Source organism: Erinaceus europaeus, chromosome 12 (genome assembly GCF_950295315.1).
Source record: "Erinaceus europaeus chromosome 12, mEriEur2.1, whole genome shotgun sequence".
In the NCBI taxonomy this organism is placed as follows: domain Eukaryota; kingdom Metazoa; phylum Chordata; class Mammalia; order Eulipotyphla; family Erinaceidae; genus Erinaceus; species Erinaceus europaeus.
In genome coordinates this window covers 69,406,805-69,424,028 of record NC_080173.1, presented here as the reverse complement: position 1 = coordinate 69,424,028, position 17,224 = coordinate 69,406,805, and the positions used below count along the sequence as shown (strand labels likewise).

Below are 17,224 nucleotides of genomic sequence, written 5' to 3'. Positions count from 1 at the left end.
ATGTGGGAAGTATTTCATAAGGACATCTAGAAATGAAGTAACTGAGTAAAAAAAAAAAAAGAAAAATCAGGTGACCAGGGGTAGGTCATCTTGTTAAACACACACATTACAGTACACAAGGACCCAGGTTCAAGCCCCTGGCCCCACCAGTGGGGGGAAGCTTCATGAGTGGCAAAGCAGAGCTACAGGTGTCTCTCTGTCTCTCTCCCTCTCTACCTCCCCTATGCCTCTCAATTTCTCTGTCTTTATCCAATAAAAGATTTTTTATTTTAAAAAAATCAGTGTTGATCAGAATTTCTCTTCAAAAACATGCTCTTACATACATTCTTAGGACTTAGGAGCACTTGAAGTGGTTGCTTTGCAGATTCGCCACTTCTAATGTCTGTCGTCACTTCTTTATTCCTATCACTTTCTTCTCACAGGATGTCTTTCTCTCTTTTTTTCGCAACCATTTATATATACAGGTTTATAAACACATATAATGAGGTCATTGTTATTCATAAGAACACTTTATCCTTCTAAAAAATAATTAAGGGGACGGGTGGTGGCACACCTGGTTGAGCACACATGTTACAATGTGCAAGGACCTGGGTTTGAGCCCCCAGCCCCCACATGCAGGGAGGAAAGCTTCATGAGTGATGAAGCAGGGCTGCAGGTATTTTTCTCTCTATCTCCTCCATCTCTCTTGATTTTTGACTGTCTGTCAAATACATAAGTAAAATAAAAAATAAATAGAAAAATATTTTAAAAATATAATAATTAGCAGCAGTTCATCAACTATCTTTTCATCTACTTTTTAATTTGTCCCCTTTGTTCCCTGTAGTTGTTACAAAATGCATTAAAAGGTATACAGTCACTTCTGAATGGTGGAAAGATGAAACTGACACAAACTGATGAACTTGGAGCACTTCTAGCTGTGCTAAAGGTAAGATATTGCCTGTTTAACCCCCCCTAGTCCTCACTATAGATACTTTATTTCCTAACCCCAGGCTTAAGGATCGCTTAATCCTATCAGTATAAGTCCAGCTCTTAAAGGAATATAATTGGTTTTTCCCACACCTGAGTTATCCGTGGAACTTGTACCCGAACAATGCTCCCAGTGGCTACTTTTTTTCTTTTTCCTTTCATTTTTTTCTTTATAGAGACAGAGAAATAGGTAGAGTGGCAAGAGAAGGAGAGAGGAAGAGAGACATCTGTAGCACTGTTCCACTACTCGGGAAGCTTACCCCCTGTAGGTGGGGACTGGGATCTTGAACCTGGGTCCTTGAGCATAGTAACGTGTTCCCTGTGGGGGTTGTGCCACTGCCCACTCCCCAGGAATATTATATTTTAAGAAGAAAATGTTTTATGTTCAAGCATACTTAAAATTAAGAATTGAAAGCAATACATTTTTTACTCAATATTTCAAAATTTAAAATTTTGTCTCTGAATTTTAGTAGGAATAAATTATGAGTATAATCTGTAATTTTAGATTATCTTGAGCCTGTTTATAATAAATGAAGAATCAGAACTTGCCTTTCCCCTCCATGTCATAGACAGACCAGTCAAGGATGTGTGTTGGCATCAACTTGCCAAGAAAAAAAAGTAACCTGTCTCTTAGACTTTGAGAGAACTATAGTAATTATTATTAGGAAGCTGAGGGGTGAGGTGGGGGCACAGAATTTTGGTGAAAGCTGTGATGTGAAACTATATGCCTGTTATCTTATATATTTTTTAATTTTCTTTTTTTAATAATTATTCCCTTTTTGTTGCCCCTGTTTTATTGTTGTAGTTATTAATGTCATTGTTGGATAGGACAGAGAGAAATGGAGAGAGGAGGGGAAGACAGAGACTGGGAGAGATAGATACCTGCAGAACTGCTTCAGACTCCCCTGCAGGTGGGGAGCCAGAGGCTCGAACCAGGATCCTTACGTGGGTCCTTGAGCTTGGCGCCACGTGCGCTTAACCTGCTGTGCTACCGCCCGACTCCCATCTTGTGATATTTTAAACCACTAATAAAAAATTCTAAGAGAAAATACAAATACACACACAGTTATATGTTTGGAGGGTAAGGGTGTTGGCTCAGTGGTAGAGCTCAGACCTTGTATGCATGAGGCCTGGTTTCAGTCCCTGGTACCACATAAAATGGCAGAGCAGAGCTCTGATGTCTCTCTCATATACACTTAAAAAGATATGTTAAAACACTGTCATTCTTTGGCTTTTAAGTTGGTCAGACAGTGAGAAAGTCAAGTCAGCCTCTCAGGGACTCAGCAGTCTGCAATTTACCAGGTAACATTAAGAAGCTTTGCCCTGGTCTCAGGTAAAAGCCATGTGTAGTAATATAGCTTTATCATGACCACAAATTTGATTCTTTCCTTCTGCAATCCAGTAGATAGCTATGAACATAGATAAACTAGACAAAACAATTGGATTAAAATCTAATAAAAAGAATGAGAAAATAAATAAACTAAAATCTTATGTAATCAAACCAGTTCCAGCTGGAAGTTAGATGATACTTAACTAAACCACACACCTTCAGGCTAACTGTTTTCTGTGTTTTTATGTTCTTAGTAATTTTAAACATGAATCTAGAACATGATAATTATGCAATTTGATTTATGTTTTGTGTGTGTTTCTTTAATCACTGTTATTAGAAATCCATGTTTCATGGACTCCCTGGACTGAATATAGAGATGCCCACAGTTTTATATCCCACTCCACTTCCTCAGTATGATGGACGACCACCTGTCAAACCACAGCCTGAACCCAGTATTTCTCGACCAACTCTGGTACGTCTTTTTAGATTTAAGTAGTGAGTTGCTTTTCATTACTTGATCTATTGTGTCTTCTGTGATAAGTATTCTTATAGTATGGAAGTTTCACCTTGAGTTTGATCCAATTTAAGGTTTTTAGCATAGTAAATTTAAATTTATCACTGTGTTAAAAATACTAGTTAAAGCATTTTATACTAAGAGGTCTAGGTTGTGAGTATAATAGCTATAAAGTGGGCATTCATTTTATGTCCAAAGCCAAGCATCTCTATCCCTCAAATTCTCAAGATTGTAAGTTAACAATTTTTTTTTTCTGTAAAAGACAATCTGGTAAGTCATTTATATTTCTCTTGAAACTGTCATCTTGTATAAAAACTGCCTTAGACACTGTGTAAATGAATGAACTTAGCTATGTTCAAGTAAAACTTTACTTTTAGGAATGGGCTGTGCACTGGCTGGATTTGCCCTTTAGACTGATTTGCTAACCCCTCTCTAGATCATTAGAAACCTACCTACAGGGGAGTTTGGCGGTAGCACAGTGGGTTAAGCGCACGTGTCGCCAAGCTCAAGAACTGGCGTGAGGATCCTGGTTCGAGCCCCCGGCTCCCCACCTGTAGGGGAGTTGATTCACAAGTGGTGAAGCAGGTCTACAGGTATCTGTCTTTCTCTCCCCGTCTCTGTCTTCCCCTCCTCTCTCCATTTCTCTCTGTCCTATCCAACAACGACAACAACAATAACTACGACAGCAATAAAAACCAGCAAGAGCAACAAAAGGGAAAATAAATAAATTTTTAAAAAAGAAGAAGAAACCTACCTACAAGCCGACTCACCCTGTCCCCACTCTTTACATTCACCAGATTTCTCAGCCTGTTCAATCAGCTGCCATCTCCCTTATGATTCTGTTGGGAAATCTAAAATAGAGAGATTATATGGCCAAGGTATTATACCTAGAAATGTAATCACTAATAAAATTGTTAATGATTAGACCAGGGTATTATAAATGATAGAAATGCATATAATTAGAAATTCTTTTCCTTATTTGACATTTACAGCATACCAGACATGTGTGAAGCATTAAGGATATAGGCTCAGTTTTAAGGAGTTTGAGAAGGGATAGGTGGATAAACAGCTATAATGCAATAAATCTTTTTTTTTTTTATCAGAATATTCACAGGCTACTTTGGGAACACATTCAGGTCACCCAATCCAAATAAGAGGAGGCTTTTTAAAAGGTGATTAAATTAAGACTCAAGAATGAGTAGTAGCACAGAGAAGAAAGGAGAACAGTTGATTTTGAGGGAATAAAAGATGCATACAGCATAATTAATGAGAGTATGCATAGCCTGTTGTAGGCAGTCCCTTTTTTTTTTTTTTTTAACTAGTGCACTGATCAGCTCTGGTGTATAGTGGTGCAGGGAATTGAACCTGGGACTTCAGAGCCTCAGTCATGACAGTCTGTTTGCATAGCCATTATGCTATCTACCTCCACCCGCATAGCCTGTTGTAAATCGGTAGGGCTGGAATGTCAGATGTTGTGGGAGCAGGGGAAGGAAGGGTAGACCAAGTATGTAGAGGAGCCCCAATCACAAGAATTTTGTATTGTTTGCTAAAGAGTTAAGGATTTTATCATATAGGTGGTAGAAATTTAGTGGGGACTCTTAATAGGATAGTGATATAATCAGATTTGTATTTTAGAAAACACATTATGGTAACAAGTGAAAAGATATGAGTCTGAAGCCACATATATAATTTAAGATAGAAGCGATGGGGGGCAGAGGTAGATAGCATAATGGTTATACAAAGAAACTATTTTGCCTGAGGTTCCAAAGTCCCAAGTTTAACACCACCATAAGCCACAGCTGAGCAGTGCTCTGGTCAAAAAGAAGTGATGGGGAGTTTATTTCAAGGTCAAGGACTTTGAGATGCAGAAAGGAGTGCAGATTTCAAGGACATCTAACTGTCAGTGGACATTGGAGGAAAAGAAACTGGCTTCCCCCCTTTTCAAAAATTATAAAATAATAAATATATCAATAAGGACATAGTATAAGGTGCAATTCCATACAGTTACCACTACCAGTGTCCTGTATCCTCTCCTCTCCCTTGAAAGCTTTCCTATTCTTTACCTCTCTGGGAGCATGGACCCAGGTTCATTATGGGGTGCAGAAGGTGGAAGGTCTGGCTTTTGTAATTGCTTCTTTGCTGAACACGGGCATTGGCAGGTTGGTCCATACTCCCAGCCTGAAGCTGGCTTTTTCTTAATGTCTATAATAAAGCCCTGATGCATAAAAGCATGCATTTTATGTGATAGATTACTGTCTCTCCTATACATCTAAAGTGATGCTAGTTAAGTATCTTATTTGGAAGAACTGAACATTTAGTCACTCATGTCACTTTCTCTAGCCCTCAATTGTCTTGTACTGATGAACCCAAGTTGAACAGAATTGAGTGCTTTCACAGCTGTGCAAGGTGTGTGGTATTAACCTTATAGCTATAGATGAAGAAGGCCAACCTCAGAGAGACTTGTTACTTTCTCAGGGTCACAGAAATAAAGTTGTTATGGCTACAACTTTGATCTGTTCCATGTATTTCATACTTTTCCTTCTTATAGTTCCATAGGATGTATGTAAGTACTTAGCATAATGCCTGACACCTAAAATATTTTTTAAAATGCTATTTTTCTCTTTTCAAATTACATTGTTGTGAACATATATAATTATCAAATAAGAAAATACCAGTGTTTCAGTTAAAACACTATTTTGAAATAGCTCTCATAATGTTTTCATTTTGCTTCCAACATTAGAATAAAAAGAAAAAGTCAAAAGTAAAGACAAAGAAAAGCCAGCAAACAGAAGAAGAGGATAATGACGATGATGAAAGAGAAACGACCCCAAGCACTGTCTCAGACAGAGTGAGCCTGAATGAAGGGAACACTCAGCGTTTCTCATCCAGTGGTGTCCAGAGTTTGCTAGCAGATGAAAGTGATGTTGTAGGAAAAGACCAAGTTGCCCTACCCTTCAGTTCTTCCAGTTGGAAATGGGTCAGCAGTAGTGAGTCCGACTATTCAGATGCTGAAGGAGGCATGCAAAGTAAAATTAGGTAATAATAGTATTTTGTTGTTACATGTTTTATATTCTATACTATATATGACATACACACACACACACACACAACTTTGCTTAAAAAATCACAGGGACTTCAGACAAGGGAGACAACTCATGGAGTAGAGAGTGCATAAGGCCTTCCCATGCATGAAACCCTGGTTTGAATGCTTGGCACCACATGGGAACATCATAATGAGTGCCAAGGGAATTCCATGGATGAGGGAGTGGTGCTTTAGTATCTTTTGTTCTCCCATTCTTTCTCGCTTTCCTTTCATACTCGCCCCCCAAAAGAGAATACTATGTGTCTATAGCCATACCACAATACACAGGCCTGATCCCATCTAATTACTGTGTTAGAGAGGCTGCTCTGTAATATATGCACAAGACTGGGATTCATGTTATGTCAGTTCACATACACACACTCCTTAGCCTTGTGGATCAGAAAGATAGTTCACTGGCTTGGGTACATGCCATGGCATGCGTGTAGTCCAGGTTTGAATCCCAGTACCATATGAGTGAGGCAAGCTCTGGTGGTGTAGTAAACCCCCCCACACACATACACACACACACAACTCTTCTCTATTTGGATAAAAAAAGTGGATCAGAAGAGGTGAAATCGCATATGTGGGAATATACTAATATTAGCTTTTTTTTTTCCCTTTATTGGGGGATTAATGGTTTACAGTCAACAGTAAAATGCAGTAGTTTGTACATGTGTAATGTTTCTCAGTTTTCCACATAGCAATTCAACCCCCTCTAGGTCCTCCTCTGCCATTGTGTTCCAGGACCTGAGCACTCCACCCCTCCCCAGAGTCTTACTTTGGTGCCAATCTTGGCTTTGTATCCTCTACATTGACCCATGTTCTCTTGATCTGCCTTTGTATCTTTTGCCTTTCTGGGATATTCTTTCTCTCACTTTAAAAATTTTTTCTTTATTAACCACTACTTATATTTGGTATCCATTCAGCAGTTATACATTCTGAAAAACCTTTTCTGATGCAGGCCCCCCCATCCCCAATTCTGGCTAAGGTACCCTTCCCATATGACTAACTTATCTCTGTCTTAGTGTTGTTTATGTCATCTCTTTTGCTCTCTCTGCCATTAATAAGCTTGTAAAGGGTGGGGACTTAGCTTATGTCTGCCAGCCTCAGTAATTGCTTGATACATGCACAAATTGGTGGATAAATGGAGACTCTGCAGTGTTTTATATCTGATACTAGTTTCCTAAAATTGAAAGTCTGCCCTCTTACTCTCTATCTAGTTGTATTTTATATTGTGGGTTTTATGAAATTGTTTTATAAAAGTCGATTTAACATATTTGAATATTTATAAATATAGTTTTAATAACATGTTGGCATCTTTAGGACTTACTTGGAGTGTTGAATTTCTCAATCAACTTTTGAGCTGAGATAAATAGCATTTCATGTTTACATTTTTAAAGAAGAATTGAAAGTCACACACAAAAAAATTGAAAGTCTTTTTTTTTACCCCCCTTCTCTTCCATATTGAAGGTCTTTTCAAGCCAGAGTTCGCCAAGCAGCACTAGCTTGCTTTCTTTCTACTATAAAATCAATAGAAAAAAAAGTTCTGTATGGCTACTGGTCAGCTTTTATTCCTGATACACCTGAGCTCGGAAGTCCACAGTCTGTATCATTGATGACTCTTACATTAAAAGACCCTTCTCCAAAGGTAGGAGCTTTTATTTATACAGGCCCAAGTGCTGACTTGAGATTGACTTCCCTATGAGCTACACTGAAGTATCTGTGCTTCATTCCTTTTTTCTTAAAATGCCATGGTGTTTATAATAGGAAAATATGGAAAGTGGCTTATGCACTCAGTGAAATGGTCTGGTACATAATGATTTAGGGAAAAGCTTACAATGTTTTATGAAGTGTAGAACTATACAAACAACATTTCTTTCAACTCCTATGTTTTTACATTCACATGTAACAAAAATTTACATAATTTAATGAGAAAACCTTCTTTTGAAAGAAAAAGAAAAAAAAAATAGGACCAAGCAATGGCACATCTTGTTGAGTGTACGTGTTACAATGCACAAAGACACCGGGTTTAAGCCTTGGTCCCCACTTGCAGGGGGGAAACTTCACTAGCAGTGAAGTAGCACTGCAGGTGTCTCTCTTTCTCTTCCTCTCTATCTCCCTTCCACCTCTCAGTTTCTCTCTATCCTATCAAATAAATAAATATTAAAGAAAACAGACGGGTCGGGAGGTAGCGCAGTGGGTTAAGCGCACGTGGCGCAAAGCGCAGGGACCGGCGTAAGGATCCCGGTTCGAGCCCCCGGCTCCCCACCTGCAGGGGAGTTGCTTCACAGGCGGTGAAGCAGGTCTGCAGGTGTCTGTCTTTCTCTCCCCCTCTCTGTCTTCCCCTCCTCTCTCCATTTCTCTCTGTCCTATCCAACAATGACGACAGCAATGACAACAACAATAATAACAACAATGATAAACAACAAGGGCAACAAAAGGGAATAAATAAATAAAATAAATATTTAAAAAAAAAAAAGAAAAGAAAACAGACAAAAAAATAACTTGGCAGTGATAGACAGCTGTAGCAAAAAAGCCATGGTTAACCAAGCATTTACCCCTACTTGGATATTTTTTTTTAAACTAGAATTCAGCTTCTTAGCCCACTAAGGAAAATAGTCCGCTAAAAATATTTAGATTTCTTTCATAACAACAAACATGAGTCATGCGGCAGGGACTGGCATTGACACACTTAGTATAGTGCACACTTTACCATGCTTGAGGACCCAAATTAAAGTGCCTACAAGGGGAAGCTTTACAAGTAGAGGAGCAGTCATTACTGAATGGCGTCTAGCTGTTCTCATTAGGACAATCATATTACTTCTTTTCTGTGTTTTTTTTAAAAATATTTATTTATTCATGAGAATGAGAGGAGAGAGAGAAAGAGCCAAACATCACTCTGGTACATGTGCTGCCGGGGATTGAACTTAGGACCTCATGGTTGAGAATCCAATGCTTTATCCACTGCGCCACCTCCCAGACCACTTATTTTCTGTTTTTAAGATTTTTTTTTCCTTTTAAAAAAGAAAACTAGCTATTTACAAAACATTGGAATTTCTATGATCATCTCCTTGAAGCTAGTTATATGTAAGAAAATTTCTAGACTCTTCACAAACTCTTGTAGGATGAAGAAAAGTACAATAGCCTTAATTACACTTAAAAGAAAACACCTTATCAGGCATTTCAAATACCCAACGCCCTGAGTAGTTAAACCAGCAAAACATTTACCAATTAACTGAATCAATAGCACATGAAAACTTGGAAGAAAAAAACAAATCATGACAAATAGATGAATAGACCATTCTAGTAATTATGGAAAACTCTAAGACCACCAGCTATGGGGTACTGTAAGCAGTAGCCAGAGAGATGGTGCCATAGAACAAGTAGTAGGCCAGAAGCACCATGCAAAATGCAGCTGCTCAGCTAAGGTGATGGGGACATGTAGGTTTGGGATATGGGTACAGAAAGGTTATAAAGCCAGATTTGGTGACAGTGGATTGAAATTATTTCCATAATAATTTATATCTTCATATTTTTTATACATTTGACTTTGGATGTCATGAAAAATCTTACATGCTGAAAAGTATCCTGCTTGACTTGGGTATCTCTCAAGTTTGTTCTTGCATTTAACTTCTGAATGCAAGCAATGGGATGAGGAAAAAAGATAAAAGATTTCTTCTGGTGCCCTACCCAACTAGGAAGAAAACAGAAGCAATCTCGAGGTATGGATCAACCTGCCAACACCCATGTTCAGCAGAGAAGCAATTATAGAAGCCGGAACTCCTACCTTCTGTACCCCAGAAAGAATTTTGGTTCATACTCCCATAGGGGTAAATGATAGAAGTAAACCAGAGGGCTCTGTTCCTCCATTCCGCCAGAACTCAAAGAGTTTATCACCATGAATCTTGTTTTATTATTTATTTATTTTTGATTTTTTGGATAGGACACAGAGAAATTGAAGGGGGAGGGGAAGATAGAGACAGTAAGATAGACACCTGCAGACCTGCTTCACTGCTTGTGAAGTAACCCCCCTCTCCCTTGCAGGTGGGGAGCTGGGGCCTGGAACTGGGATACTTGCATAGGTCCTTATGCTTTATACTATGGCTTAAGCCAGTGTGCCACCACCTGGCCCCTGGAATCTTCTTTTATACTTTTTATACCATCAATGAAAGGGAAGAGAATCTGGAAAACACCGGAGGAAGCTAGGCATGGTTTTGCTTATGTGACTGACAAAGAGGAAAGTCATAGTAGGTCTTGGAGAAATGAAAAACTGCTTAGCATTTTAAAAAATGTTTTAAATATCTTTATTTATTGGATAGAGACAGAGAAATTGAGAAAGAAGTAGGAGATAGAGAGAGAGAGACAGAGACATCTGCAGCCCTGCTTCACCACTCACAAAGCTTTCCCCCTGCTGGTGGGAACCATGGGCTTGAACCCAGGTCCTTGCACATTGTAATGTGAGCACCTAACCAAGTGTGCCACTGTTGGCTCACTGCTTAGCATTCTTAAAGACAAAAAACCAAAAACAACAGAAGGGCTGAGGAGATAGCGCTCAGCATATTAGAGCACAGTATTTGCATGCCTGAGGACCAGGTTCAACCTCTAAACACCTTCCTATGTTAATGCTAAACATTATTCTGTTCTCTTTATTTTATTAGCACAACTCCATTTTTAATTGTGTCATTGCCAGGTCTTTGCTGTTTTGGACCAACTTTTTTTCAGATAGAAAGGAGGAAGGAAGGTGCTTTTTAGAGTGAGAGGGAAACAACTGTATGGAAACTTTCCTCCAGTGCCATAGCAGCTGGGTCTGAATGTGGCTTGCATTTATGGCAAAACAGGTTCCTTTCCATGAGAGCTATTTTGCTGTGCCTTAAATAAATGTTCTTTGATGTTGTTGTTCAGACCAATTCTCTAATCAGGGATTGTCAAACCATGGTCTATGGACCAAATCTGACTTAATACCTGTTTTTTGTTTGTTTGGTTGGTTATATGATGCATGAGTTGATAATAGTTTTTATATTTTTTTGAATTTGACATGAGAAATCTATATGAAGTTCAGATTTTACTGTCCATAAGGACTGATAGTGAAAGTAAAATAAAATTTTATTGGAATCATGGCTGCTACAGAGACCATGTGACCTGCAAGCCTAATTACAGAAAACATTTTCCAGACTCTTATTTTGATTCTTCTCAGATTAACTGATATGTACACATTTTCTCTCTCTCTCTCTCATATGTGCACAGTTCCCTACTACATAATGAGTTTCCTGATTTTCAGTAGTTATGTTTAATGCCAAAAACTCATACTGCTACAAATTAGTTCTTGAAGCAATAAGGCTGGTTTTTTTCCTTTGTTTGATTTCACTCTACAAAAGGTCTGCAAAATCTTTTATTCCTTGGTTACTTGGAAAACCTTTCTTAATATCAGACTCAGAAATACTTCATGTTGACTAGATATTTAGATTATATCCTAGAATTAATTTTTTTAATTTATTTATCTTAAAAAGGAGACATTAACAAAACCATAAAATAAGAGGGGTGCAACTCCACACAATTCCTACCACCAGATCTCTAAATCCCTTCCCCTCCCCTGATAACTTTCCCATTCTTTATCCCTCTGGGAGTATGGACCCAAGGTCATTGTGGGTTGCATTGTGGGTCATTGTGGCTTCTGTAATTGCTACCCCGCTGAACATGGGCGTTGACTGGTCAATCCATATGCCCAGTCTGCCTCTTTCCCTAGGGTGTGCCTCTGGGGAAGCGGAGCTCCAGGACACACTGGTGGGGTCGTCTGTCCAGGGAAGTCTGGTCGCATCCTGCTGACATCTGGAACCTGGTGGCTGAAAAGAGAGTTAACATACAAAGCCAAACAAATTGTTGAACAGTTATGGACCTAAAGGCTGGAATAGTATAGATCAAGTGTTGGGGAGTATTCACTGCAGACTATATTTTGCCCTAGTTTATGGATATGTGTGAACATATGCTCTCTCTCTGGGGACCTGGTCTATATCTAGGTTTTGGGACTTTGTTAGGAAGTGAACCACCTGGAATGGAATTAGAGAATACTATGAAAGGAAAGGTCTCACCCGAGTAATGAAGCTGAAGGGTTGTCATTCCATACCTGAAGTCTCTGTGGACACATTCTGAAGTGAAGCATGCTGAGGTGGCACTCGTTGCATTGATTAGGTTGGGATCGGCAGATGCAATATTATTTGATATGAATTGAGAGAAGCATGCAGGAAAGTGAGCCCCACCCTAAGGTTCCAGGACTAGGGGAAATATAGGCTCTGTAGTGGAAATATGAGGTTCCTGCTATCTTAGGATTCAAGAAAACAATGGATAGTTATTGTTATCATCACATTATTTGGTAATTGGGTTAACTTTGAAAGTCCCTTTGTTAGGATTTGTTGTATAAAACCCAACATCTTGTATATAGCTGTGCCACTGCTCCCTGGTCTAGGCTTTTGAGAGAGTCAACATATCAAAGACTCAGCCTATGTATTAAAAAGACTCCTCAGTCTGTGTTTTAAAAAGTTCGAGACATATAATCAATTTTTCCCCCTCTCATATTAATTAAATAGTGATTTATATGACTACAATTTAATAGGAGTGTACATAGACACCATTCCCACCACCAAAAGACTGTGTCCCCTCTCACCCCACATCCCCAGGAAGCTGAATGTCCTTTTTGATTTATACCATTGTCACAGGAGTGAGGTGGTATCTCAATGTTGTCTTTATTTGCATTTCTCTGACAGTGACCTGGAGCAGTTTTTCATATGTTTGTTAGCCTTTTGGATCTCCTCTGAAGTGAATGTTTTGTTCATATCCTCGGCCCATTTTTGGGTGGGGTCATTTGCTTTTTTGGTGCTAATAGAATTAATTTTAATTCCCTGCAAATGGTTGATTGGTATTTTTGGGTGGTCTGGCCAAAGTGGGTACAGGATTTGTTCGTATTATTCGTCCTATACTTACCATTCATGTTTGATTTTGGTTAAGTTGACTTTTTAAGTTTTATTTACTGGATAGAGACAGCCAGAAATCATGAGGGGATAGAGACACCTGCAACACTGCTTCACCATTTGCAAAGCTTTCCCCCTGCAGGTGGGGACCAGGGACTTGAACCTGGGTCCTTGCACATTGTAACACATGCACTCAACCAGATGCGCTACCACCCTGCCCCAAGTTGACTTTCTTCTTACTTCTGTTCTGATTTTAATAAACCCAGATCATCAGGTTGTCAATTGAAAGTTGTGTGTGTGTGTGTGTGTGTGTGTGTTTTAACTTTATAAAGGAGATAGAACCTGCATACCTCAGGTCCCAGAGACTGTAGCATCATGGCACCACCTATGCTGGAGCTGAGCAATGGTTTGGTGTCTCTGTGTTTCTCTCATCCTCTTCTTTCCCCTCTCATATAACAGATACATTTTTTAAATAAAGAAGAATAGTTTTTTAAAAATAAAACAGTGGTTAGTGATGCTTTTCCCATCAAATAAAATAGTTCATTGATAAAAGTTCCTTTCTTTATTTAAAGATTCTCTCACCAGATAGTGTTGTTTTCCTGCAACTTAAGAACATGTTTAAAGAGACCAGGTGGTGGCTTACCTGGTAAGGTGAACATGTCACCATACCTGAGCACCTGCAAGGGGGAAGCTTCAAGTGCTGTACGGGCCTTCCCTTTTATCCTTTTATGTCTGTTCTCTGTCTTCCTCTCTGTCTCTCCCCCTTTATCAGAAAGAAAGAAAGAAAGAAAGAGAGAGAGAGAGAGAGAGAGAGAGAGAGAGAGAGAGAGAGAGAAAGAAAGAAAGGAAGGAAGAGAGAGAGAGAGAGAGAAAGATAGAAGAGGAAGAAAATGGTCTCTGGGGACAGTGGAACTAGGCATGCACTATAGCTCAGTGATAAACCTGGTGGGGAAAAAAAAAAGTTTCTTAGAAGTTGGATCACCAACAGCATTTGCCAAGTTGAGTATGCTCAGAGTTCCAAGCCCTCACCCACTTGTCAGGGTGAGGTGGAGTATAAATCAGAATGTCCTTAGGATCTTTAATATGAAATAAAGCCTCAATGTGTTATTTATTTATTTTCCTACTTAACACCAGTTGTTCTTGTGCTTGTATTCTCTAAGTTATTCTTAGGTTCATGATTTCAGTTTCCTGTATTATGGTATAGCTTAAACATCCTACTGCAAGAAAGCGTAACAGCAAAGTGATTTCAGGTGTTGTTTTTTCAAGTGTTATATAAATGCCTAGTTTAAGACTGCTTTCAAGATTTGATTATCTTTGTTTTATTCTTTTAATTAAATGACCCTAAATACTCTGAAATCATCATATATGTATATATACTAATTGATGTGAATCATACTGAAATTTCAGACACGTGCCTGTGCTTTGCAAGCTTTATCTGCCATCTTGGAGGGCTCAAAGCAGTTTCTTTCTGTGGCTGAAGATACCAGTGACCACAGAAGGGCTTTTACTCCCTTCTCTGTAACGATTGCTTCTAGCATCAGAGAATTACACAGATGTCTTTTGTTAGCTTTGGTGGCCGAGTCATCCTCACAGACTCTTACTCAGATCATTAAGGTAAATGTGCCAAGCTATTGGTAAGCTACAAAAGGGGGTTATCTGTTTTAGCTTTACATTGCCCTAAAGTAACTTGATTTAAGAGTATAACTGAGTGGTGATTTTCTCTAAAAATACCCTATTTGCAAGTCTGTACCTACTTGCCTGTTCTCACCTATGATCTCCATATATCCAAATAAATAATTTGCTAAAAATAATTCTTTATCATTAGTATTGTTACACCAATGAGAATATTAGTGCTAATGTCTTTTCCCCTTCGAAAAAGACAGATTTTCAGGGCTGGGTGGTGGTATACCTGGTTAAGCATACATATTAACATGTGCAAGGACCTGGGTTCTAGCCCTCAGACCCTGTCTGCAAGGGGAATACTTCATGAGTGGTGAAGCAGGGCTGCAGGTGTCTCTCTGTCTCTCTCCCTTTCTGTATTCCCCTTCTCTCTCAAATTCTGGCTGTCTCCAATAAAAAAAATAAAGACAATAAAAATAAATAATTGGAAAAATAAATAATTTTAAAAAGACTGATTTTTCAAATAAATGTGTAGACTTTTTTTAAATTAAATGCTGTACAGTTTTGTCTCTGGATTGTAGCATAATGAAGCCTATTGAGAATGAATTATTCTTTTGGGTTTTGCAGTGCCTTGCGAATTTAGTATCAAATTCACCTTATGATCGTCTGAAACTCAGCCTGCTGACAAAAGTCTGGAACCAGATAAAACCTTATATCCTCCATAAAGGTTGGTGTTAGTTTAAAACGGATGGGTTCTTTATATTAATCAAGTCTAGATTATAGTGAAAGAAAAAAGTATTCTGAACATTTTTATAGTTCTAAGATATCCCTACTTATTTAACTCCACCTGTAGAAGGTCGCTTTACAAGTGGTAAAGCAGGTCTGCAGGTGTCTATCTTTCTCTTCCCCTCTCTGTCTTCTCCTCTCTCGATTTCTCTCTGTCCTGTTCAACAACAACAAATGTCCTCCAGGAGCAGTGGATTCATAGTGCAGGCATTAAGCCCCAGCGATAAACCCTGGAGGTAAAAAAAAAAAAAAAAGAAAAGAAAGACCAACCACATACAACAACAAGAAGAAAAAACAACTCACTAACTATAAAATCTACTAGTTATTTCCTGATTTATTCCAACATATAGTACTTTACTTATGTGCCATGTAGCAAGTATACATAAATACTGTATGTGCTGTAAACACTTGCCTTTAGACACTTCTTTCCTTCTTTTTACAAATGTTAGAATCATACCATACTTTGATAAGCTGAGTTTTTAAAAAAAAATTATTCATTATTATTTTAATTTGGTAGAACAGGGAAATTGAGAAGGAAGTGTAGATGAAGAGGAACACCTGCCAAGATAAAGGAAGAGAGACACCTACAGCTCTGCTTCTCTACTGTTGAAGCTTCCCCCCTACAGGGGGCTTGACACCCAGTCTTTGTGCGTAGTAATGTGTGTGCTCAGCTGGGTGCGCTCCTGGAAACCCAGGAGGCAACTGGTTAGAATTGTAGAACTTCAAGGGGGCATGGATATATATATATAATCATTATAGAGTGGTGGCATATCTGGTTAAGTGCACACATTACAGTGCACAAGGACCCATGTTCAAGTCTCTGGTCCCCACCTTCAGGAGGACATTTTACGAGTAGTAAAGCACGGCTGCAGGTGTCTCTGCCTCTTCCCCTCTTTATTTTCTCCTTACCTCTCAATTTCTCTCAGTCTCTATCCAATAATGAGTTTTAAAACTAGTGATTTTGTTAAAATAAATAAGTAAATAAAAACATTATGAGAGGGGTACTAGACCCTGAATGGTCCAGAGTCAGTCTGAGAGTCTGCAGTTCACTCCCATTGCTACTATCCACTACTGCCATAGCCCTCTCAGTTACCTCCTAACAAGAAGAATTATACCTACCTCATATGATTTTTATAGGCTTTAAGGAGATTCACTTCTTTTTTTTACCACTGTGTGCAGTGGGACCCAGAAAGATAAGTCTTGCCTTAATACCATCATGTTAGTGGTAGAAGTGAAATAGCCAAAGTCCAACACTTCATTCTCAGTTCCTGGCTCATTTCAGTCCATCAATTGTCTTTATCTGCACACTGGGGCTTCAACCATGTTTAAAAGGTCCTTTCCAAGTATTTGACTTTGTCTTCTAAAACTGTTTAGCATTAAAATTTCAGATCCACAGAAAAGTTTGAGGGCTAGTATGATAAATACCTCTATATATAAACATCTACATAGACTTAACAGTTGGCTAGTATTTGTCATAAAGGCTTTCTCTCTCTCTCTTTACAGGGAATATCTATATTTTATGTACATATATGTATATGCTAGTATATACATGTGTTTTTTTCTCTTTGACCACTTTAAAAGTAATTTACAGATACATTTTACCGTTATTGTCTCAGCCTCCATCTCCTAAGAATAAAGACAAACTCTGACCAGAGAGGAATAGCTCAACTGGTACAGCACAGGACTTACATGGCTGAAGCTCCAGGTTTGATTCCCAGTGCTGCATATTCCTGATTGGTACTTTGGGTCTCTCATATGATTTAAATAATAAATAAATAAATCTTGAACAAAAAGGACCTCTGAAACAAAACCATTCTCACACCTAAGAAAACTGTATTAATTCCATAATATCTAATATCATGTTTTTGTTCAAACTTCCTCATTCTGTCCCAGGTAGAATTTTACAACTTCTTTAAAACAAAGTGGGGGTGGTGGTATACCTGGTTTAATGCATATCTTACAAT

General features: G+C 38.6%; 2 protein-coding genes across 2 annotated transcripts in view; one reads left to right on the top strand and one right to left on the bottom strand.

Annotated features, from left to right (window-relative positions):
* Nucleotides 1–17,224, bottom strand: part of LOC103108121 (C-C motif chemokine 15-like) — a 290,207-nt gene that overhangs the window by 155,835 nt on the left and 117,148 nt on the right. The gene's annotated exons all lie outside the window — the stretch shown is intronic.
* HEATR6 (HEAT repeat containing 6) overlaps nt 1–17,224 on the top strand; it is a 46,048-nt gene that overhangs the window by 9,439 nt on the left and 19,385 nt on the right. Inside the window, exons 6-11 of the mRNA XM_060203936.1 lie at nt 824–925; nt 2,634–2,768; nt 5,551–5,846; nt 7,363–7,540; nt 14,262–14,468; nt 15,102–15,201. Coding sequence (XP_060059919.1) covers nt 824–925; nt 2,634–2,768; nt 5,551–5,846; nt 7,363–7,540; nt 14,262–14,468; nt 15,102–15,201 — 1,018 coding nt within the window. The remainder of the gene's footprint in view (nt 1–823; nt 926–2,633; nt 2,769–5,550; nt 5,847–7,362; nt 7,541–14,261; nt 14,469–15,101; nt 15,202–17,224) is intronic.